At 33.5% G+C, this 8,644-nt stretch overlaps 1 protein-coding gene across 2 annotated transcripts; it reads left to right on the top strand.

Annotated features, from left to right (window-relative positions):
• Nucleotides 1–319: 319 nt before the first annotated feature.
• LOC130992271 (adenine phosphoribosyltransferase 5-like) lies at nucleotides 320–3,421 on the top strand. 2 transcript variants are annotated; one of them, XM_057916835.1, is made up of 7 exons: nucleotides 320–786; nucleotides 1,003–1,113; nucleotides 1,439–1,531; nucleotides 1,949–2,098; nucleotides 2,195–2,253; nucleotides 2,853–2,927; nucleotides 3,085–3,421. In XM_057916835.1, the coding sequence occupies exons 1-6, from the start codon at nucleotides 696–698 to the stop codon at nucleotides 2,907–2,909; spliced, it is 561 nt and encodes a 186-aa protein (XP_057772818.1). In that variant the 5' UTR covers nucleotides 320–695; the 3' UTR covers nucleotides 2,910–2,927; nucleotides 3,085–3,421. The 2 variants fall into 2 exon arrangements, with proteins under 2 accessions (XP_057772818.1, XP_057772817.1); XM_057916834.1 differs by having other exon boundaries at nucleotides 367–786; nucleotides 2,853–3,421.
• Nucleotides 3,422–8,644: the final 5,223 nt, after the last annotated feature.

Genomic DNA, 8,644 nt, shown 5'->3' with positions numbered 1-8,644 from the left:
GATAATTATTATTCTTAAAGTTTTCATATATCATTAATTGAGACCTCTAAACTAACATAGAGAGGGCCTTTTTGCCACGTTATAAATGACAAATGAAAAACAAAAGATACATTATTTGATAATTGAATTATATATAGTGTTAATATCCGTTAACAACTTGATAGAGAGGGCTTTTTCCCACGTTACAAATGACAAATAAAAACAAAAGATGCATAATTCGATAATTGAATTGTATATAGTGTAGTGTTATTATCCCTTAACAATTTGTGGGTTTCTGATGTTTACTGTATGACAAGACCTCACTGTCTATTGTCTAAACATAAGTGATTACATATACGTACCAGAAAACCAGACAAAATGCATTCAAGTAAGTACCCATCAAAAGCATCGGATTCCAGCCCTTTTCTGTAAATTTACAGAGAATTTAAATCTTTATTTTATTTTATTTTTACATTAATAAAGTTGGTGTATAAATTATAGCACCACTGAGCTATTGGATCTTCCTCAGTGGAGCTTTTGTTCACCAACCCAAAGATACACTCTTTAATACATAGATTTTCTCTCTCTCTCTCTCTCTCACCCTCTTTTTTAACATTTGGAGAATATACACAAGAATCTGTCCAAGAAATTTTTTATCTTTTTCTTAAACAAGAAAATTTAAATTGAAAGTAAAAGAAGGATTGTTGAGAAGAAAGATGTTTGCAGCTGAGAATGGTTTAAAGGGTGACCCAAGATTGAAGGCCATTTCTGATGCCATTACTGTTGTACCCAACTTCCCCAAACCAGGTTTCTTTCTATCTCTTTTTTAACTCGTTTTTTTATTCTTGAATTTATTTAACTATTTTTCTGTTCTTGAAGGTTTTGTATGCATGTATCTGCTAGGTGGGATTATACTTATAAGAAATTTGTGTTTGTTTTGTTCAATATGTATGCAACATGTTATGCTTTGTTTTTAAGTATTACTTTTATTTTATTTTTTTTCCTATAACAATATGTTGGCAGGGATTATGTTTCAAGACATTACAACGCTTGTCTCAAATCACAAGGTCTTCAAGCACACTGTCGAAATCTTTGTTGATAGATATCGAGACATGGATATCTCTGTTGTTGCTGGTAATTTCTTTTTTCTGTAATTTTTATTATTTAAAAAAATAATCATGATTTACTTGATAATGGGGTGATGCTATTTGCTCAAAAGTTGACCTTTTTCATCTTCTTTAAGATGATGCACTTTTGTAAGGTTGATTGAACTTCAAAACTTTTGGTGAAAAGGGGGACTTCTCTTTTTCTCCCTCATTCTGAGCTCAATGAAGTGTAGTACTATTGGATTCAAAAGTTGTACTTGTCACCTTAACTTTTTCTATTAACTTTAATTAGATTTTTTATTAAGGATTGTTGAGTTCTTGCTAAAATAATTAATGGCTGACTTTTGCTGTAGGAGTTGAAGCAAGAGGGTTTATGTTTGCACCTTCGATTGCATTGGGAATTGGTGCAAAATTCATTCCTCTACGTAAACCAGGAAAGCTTCCAGGTAAATTTCTAGTGAGTAACATCTTTGAAAAAAAAAATTACAGCATGAATCTAGTTAAAGATAACAACTTTGACAGCTCAAATGAAATTCCGAAATTTATTTTATTTCATGGTTCATCGTTGAATAGGTATCATTATTCTCATAGACGATAAATGGATTCTTGAATGTTTTTCTTTAAAGTTTCTAGTTGAAAAATGGACTAACTAAGAAGAGTTGATTATGTTTGGTGACCTACATGTTTGGTTCCTCTTGAATTATGCTTGTATGAAGACATGGAGGGAAATGTTTTTGTTCTGCATTAGTTGTTAAAAAATCGAATAATCACCGAGATCATATGTATAGAAGAAAATAAATCAAGTTAGCTTAATCATTCAAGTTGGATTGTAACTTAATACAGTAGGGTCTTTATTTGTTCAGGGCAAGTTATTGCTGAAGCTTATGAGCTTGAATATGGTAAAGATTGTCTGGAAATGCATGTTGGTGCTGTTGAAATAGGCGAACGTGCATTAGTCATTGATGATCTAGTGGCTACCGGAGGGACACTTTCTGCAGCCATAAGGCTTCTAGGTGAGGTCCTAAAGTTCTGTTTATTGTTTATGCATTGTGTATGATTTACTGCTTCAAACTCACTGTGGCTATTGCGATTTCGCTTCGGTTGGCTAGAACGCAACGGTGCTGAAGTTGTAGAGTGTGCATGCGTTATTGGGTTACCAGAGCTTAAGGTAATTAATATTCCACTTCTTCTCATTGCATCTCATCTTGAAAAGTTTCTAACTGCATTCTTGAAATCCTTTTCTTATAATATCACTTACTATTATAAACAGGCAGATTTTGGTGAAACTATTGCTCTTATTTGAATCATAGATTTCATCAACTCTTACAAATTAAAATGCTCTGCTTCTTAGGTGCTATGTCTTGTAAATGAACTTGTTAATGTAGGTTTGTTTGCTTATTTTAGCATGGTTCGACCAATTGTTGGATTTCGGAGAACTGAATTTCTGCTTGATGTAATTTTCTTCCATATTGTGATTTGATTTCATCCGATGCACACTTTGGGAATTCTTAAGCGAACCAGACAAAGGGACCCCATTCTTGGCTTAGTTTCACATTTTGACTGTGAAGATTTGAGCTGATTTACTCTGTGAGATGTGTGAAACGAGAATTGCTGCTTCTTCGAAACTTAGAATTGCAAATTGCATTATGAAGGGAAATGCATCTATAATGGTTCCGTAATTTTCTGTTTTAGCATAGAGCAGTTCCTTCTCATACTCAGTCACATTAGGAAGTCTAATTACGAGTGTCACGTTTTCCTGTTGTACAGGAACGGCGATTGCTGAATGGCAAGCCACTATACGTCTTGGTGGAACCCCGTGAATAGAAATCCGATTAATTCTTGGTACTTCTTCTCATCTTTGCCAGCAACCTCGTTACTCCTTCATGTTAAAACGTTGTTCATTTCCTCCAACCGCACGAGCAAAATGTAGTCCAGATTATGATGCTTTTTGAAACAAAATGGTGCTGCATAATGATCATTACTATTAATATTCATACAGAAGAGAGCTGGTGGAGGGGACGGACTTGTAACAAGAAACGTTGTTCTAAGCAGACGCGCCGAGGTGTGTGAGTCGGGGAATAAAGGCCACCGCGGTTGCTCTACACGGCATCGTGAAGCCTGCTTTTCCAGTCGGGTTAGCTATCAGCAATCTCAACAGCTCCTTTGTGGAAGTTTCTTTTGCTTTGTATTTAAATTCTCATTGTAACCATTGTATCTATGAGTTTGGTGAATAAAATGATGCATCACCACTTCTCTTCTATGTGTTGAAAATCATCCAAAATCCTCTTTGGATGTATATTATCAGAATCCAGCTCTGTTGGCTGCTTGACTTGCAATTTTCAGCTGCAATCTTGTTTGACATAAACATAATAATGCTCACAAAAAATGTTTAATGATTCCAATAAAGTAAATTGTATGATAATATTTAGACAACAATGTGGTCCAAATGTGTAAATCATTGTATTTGCGTTTTTGTGTCTAAACAATAAACAACCTGGTGTATCGTGCCTTTAAACCAACCGGTCAATCCAAAGATTCAAATAATGTTTTGTTTTGCAAAAGTAGCAGATGAGATCTCCTCTGCCTCACCATCCAATGTCTTACTCTTACTATTAATTTTATTATTATCAAATAAAAACTACTCCCTCCATCCACCAAAAGTGTGTCTACTTTTAGTGGGCACATGTTTTAATAAAATGAATTGTGATTTTTATGTTTATGTAGTGAAAAAAAAGTCTAATTTTTTTTTTGTCATACTGATGAACTAAAAATCAACACCTGTTCTAAAGCAATAAACGAGACCAAGATTTACTTGGTTCGATCGTTAGATCTACATCGACGGGTGAGTTTTTGAGGTTTTTCACTATAATTGGAGAGTTTTCATTTTACATGGTGAGAAAATAAATTGAAAGTCCTCTAAACTAATAATAAAATTTCCTATCTATAGTCATAAGAGTAAAACTAGGGCCCATTAATTTAAATAATTGGGCCTAATCCTTTATTACATGAGTCTTGAGCTTGGAGCTGAGTCGTTGAGCTGCCAAGATAATCCCCGATTGATAAGGTCAGCCCTGTCAAGTCAGCGCTGCACAAAATATTTGAAATAATAATAATAATAATAATAATAATAATAATAATAATAATAATAATAATAATAATAATAATAATAATAATAATAATAATAATAATAATATAGAAGAAAGATTTCAGCCATGTTAATTGCACAAGATTGATACAGACTTTACTCCTCATCAGCTACTCCCCCCTGGTCAACAATAAATGAGTGTTTCTGACGAATTTTTTGTTGCTTTGTGACATTTGATTGCCAGCCATGATATTTTAGCTCTGCCACTCGCTTAAGACAAGATGTTTTCACTTAGCAACATAGCAAATTCAAAATACTTCAGCCCTGCAACCTTGTAACTTGTCAAAGATAAAAAAAACATCAATTTTGTAAAAACAATAAAGACAAAATATTCCGGCACTACACATTGGGCGCCAGTTGATGAGTAAACTCTCAACACATCAAGGAAAAAATAAGAATAAGAAGAAGAATGGAGCTAAGGCCTAAGTATCACATAGCAGAAAAGCCAGAATTTAACTTGTATTGATTTTTTAGATAAAGATAGTGTGAATTACAAAGTAACGATTCCTCTATTTATATGGACGAATTACAAAAGGGGTATAAATGTAAAATCTACCATTCACGTACTCCGCGTGTATCTTTAGCCTTCGCTTTCTTCTTGTAACTAATTCTACAAGCTCTCTCAGGGCGTGAAGGCGATTTGGCTTCTGACCTTCTCCTAGCCTTCCTGGTCCTAAATGAATAATTCTTCATCCTGTGGAAAAAATAACATAGGTCGTCCCAAGATATATAGAATTGAAGGTCCACCATAGCATTAGGAGGGTGGCGCAGCCTAGATGCTTTATGGATGCCACCGTGGCATTTTGGTCGAATCATTTCTCTTCTTAGTCTTGACCCTGTTTAGAAATGTGCCACCATGACACTTTAGTAAAACTCATCTGTTTTTAGCTTGTAGCTTTTAATGAAATGCCAATGTGGCACTTGGTCCAACCCTTTCCTCTTTTTAACTTAAGCTCCCCATGCAAGTGCCACCATGGCACCAGATCCCTTAGGCTTTTACTCCTTATAATTTGGATGCCCTGCCACCATGGCACTTTGTTTGACCAAGTCTTGGTCTTGAAGTTAGGGAAATACTTCTTTGGCTCCTCTTTTTCATTTTCTTCAGTATAATCATAGGCACACAAGTTTGATTCCTCCTTTGTAACCATAAGAGTCATTTCTTAGCTTAAATTAGTAAATATTATTTATTAGGGGTTTGTTTGGATATTTAAATTATATTAAAGTTCAAAGTTGATTGGCTGATGTAGGATTCACTCCACATCACCTCCAAAATTCTGCAGGTGCGAAGAATCGGAGCCGTGCATCTTGCAGGCTTCAAATAGTGTGACTAATCCGGAGAGGCGCTACTACCACTGCCGTCGTTGTGGTCGGGTGAGAATTGCATATAAATTTTGAATAATGGCATATAAGTATTGCATCGTTTGAATCCTTTTTTTGTATGGTAGCGTGGTGATTGCAAGTATTGGGAATGAGTTGATCCCGTTCTGTTGTCGTACTACAAGGATTGCTTCCTGAAGATGAAGCTCGAAAGGGGCTTGGCGCTGGAATAACTAATTCGTCAGAGGAAAAAAAAGGCAGACAAAAACACCTCCATTGGGGATGAAGAATAGATACCACTCTCAGAAGGTGATGATGAGCACAAGAAACTTGGGATTCAAATTCATATTGTGGAGAAAATGATGGACCTACTGTGTATGGGGTTTGTAGTTGTTGTTGTATTGGTTTTTTTTGGTTGGGTTTAGGATGTAGTTGATGTGGTAGATAATGGCAATGTATTTTGAATTTTTTGGTAGTTGATTAGGACAAATGAATGTGGTTGTTGAACACTTTATTACAATTTAATGCTAACAACTTCTTTCTTTACTTGCTTTTGTACTTTGGTAGTGTTGTTATTTTGTTGCAAGTTAATGCTAACAATAAACTGAATAATGAGCAATGTAGGCACAAAACACTTGTTATAAGATAAAAAAGGGCTAATGAAACGCCCTATCTGTTACATCAAAAGGGCCATCTGTTATAAATGTATCCATAACTTGTTCACAAAAAAGCCTAGCTATTACATCAAAATATGCATCTACTATTTAATTCCCAGCTTGATTCTAGCTTTCTTGGGTTAAGGGCCCTTCTTTGGCTCCTGTGACATTGCTTTGTGAAGAAGACACATTTTCTTGCTGCACTCTGGTCCTCCTAAACATCTACATGTATTGATATTCACATCTTAGTACTGATTAGTTGATATAAGAAATGAGAAATCTGCAACACATTTGAATTACTTACAACAAAGCCTCTCATCTGCCTTGTTTGCTCTTGTTGACTGGATGTTGCTTTATGCTGATTCTTACTTTTCTTTGGCCTTAGAGGTTGGATTGGACGAATATTATTGGCCTTCCTCTTTTATCCATGCAGTTTTTTATCATTTTGCCGGACTTTAAACGACTGAGTTCTAGGAGTTTGATAACACAATTTCCCCCAAGAAGCATAACCCAAACTCTTAACTATTTCTTCAACATCGAAATACTCAAACCTATCTGGATCATATTGAAAGGTTCCTTCACATTCACCACCAACATAAATGTCCTTATTATTAAAATGCACAAATCTACCACCATGATGAATGTAAACTCCAAATGAACTGTAAAAATCCAAAAAAACACAAGAAATCAAAATAAACCCTACAATCGACTACAGGCGATAATAACCCAAGCTCAAAAAGTAATTTTTTTAAAGCAAAAAATGGAGTAAAGACCTACATGTCCCCCATTTCTCTCGCATTCACTATTGTCCTCGTGCTCGTGCTGTTGGGACCACCTTCACGTTAATGATGAAAAGAAGAATTTGAAGAATAAACAACTCTTGAAGTAGGGATTCGAGTAATTGTTTATTCAGAAAGCTGAATTAACTAGAGATTAAGGATTTCGAAATCGACAATACCCTCTCATTCTGAAGATACTTCATCGTGTCCCATCGTTTTACCACTCTAATTAGAAATGACGTCGTTTGCCTCTCTTTTCCCTTCCACACAAAACGACGTCGTTTGAGTTTTTTTAATTCTTAGTATTTGTTAATTACACATTTTCCATGCCACAAAAGCAGACTAATTACACGTCGACGTTAGCCACGTTAGATACTAATTCACACGTAAGCATTAACCCTAATTTAATTTGGCCTGAAAATTACTCCGGACGGACATTGCTATCAATTGGAACGTCATTAAAATTTTTGCTACAATTAAAAAGATTGTCAAAAAACCAAATTTTGGTATAAAGTCGGGTATTTTCATGCAATTTGCCCTTTAACTAACATTCCTTCTTTCATACGTCGTTAGCCACATTAGATGCTAATCACACGTAAGCATTAACCCTAATTTAATTTGGCCGAAAAATTACTGCGGACGGACATTGCTATCAATTGGAACGTCGTTAAATTTTTTGACTACAATTAAAAAATTGTCAAAAAATCAGATTTTGATATAAAGTCGGATATTTTCATGCAATTTGCCCTTTAACTAATATTCTTTCATTCACATTTAACATACCATAGATGTATATTTATAAACGTTATCAAACAATTCTTACCAACACATGCTCCGTCCGTTCTATAAAAATAATTTTAGAAAGAAGATACATAAATTTTAATAAAAGTAATTAAGTATATTATCAATAGATATAGAAGGTAATTTATTATGAGATAGTGTCTATAAAATAGAATAAGTCTATTGATTTCGGACAATTCAAAAAGGAAAATTAGGATTATTTTTACATAATTGAGAAAGTATTAAAAAATATTTAGTAATACTAATGTTTAAATAGATATTCCCTCTGTTCCATTTAATATGACAATTTTTCATTTTGGATTCTCATTACGATGATCATTTTTAGAAAAGAAAATTATTTTATCTTAAAAAAGTTGTGTCTCCATCACTTTTCTTTTCAGTTTTAACTCTTTAATTACTTTTGTTCTTAATAAGTGGTCATGTTTAGTAAGAGGATAATATAAAGGGTAATGCTAAACAGCCATATTGTGGCCACTCATAATTTACCTAAATAAAAAATAATTTAATTTATTTTTAACATAAAAGTAAGACTTAACTATTTTATCATATTCTCTACATTGTAATTATTTTTTTGTAATTTTTTTGGTAACTTTTTTATTTTTATTAAAAAATAAATTAAAAATAAAAAATACAATTTTTTTTTAAATAAGTACAATGTAGAGAATATAGTAAAATAACTAAATCTTATTTTTATTTTAAAAAATAAATTAAATAAATCAAAATTTTTCTTATTATATTAATGTGTGGGTGGCCACAACGTGGCTACATAGATTTATTATAATATAAAAGTGGGTATTGAAAGAAAGAAAAAAAAAAACGTTAAAATGTGCGTTTAGCGGTAAATTCCCCCACTATAAAAAC

This window comes from Salvia miltiorrhiza, chromosome 7 (assembly GCF_028751815.1).
Source record: "Salvia miltiorrhiza cultivar Shanhuang (shh) chromosome 7, IMPLAD_Smil_shh, whole genome shotgun sequence".
NCBI classification, from domain to species: domain Eukaryota; kingdom Viridiplantae; phylum Streptophyta; class Magnoliopsida; order Lamiales; family Lamiaceae; genus Salvia; species Salvia miltiorrhiza.
Note: the sequence above shows the minus strand (reverse complement) of the source record. Positions and strands in the feature narration are given on the sequence as shown.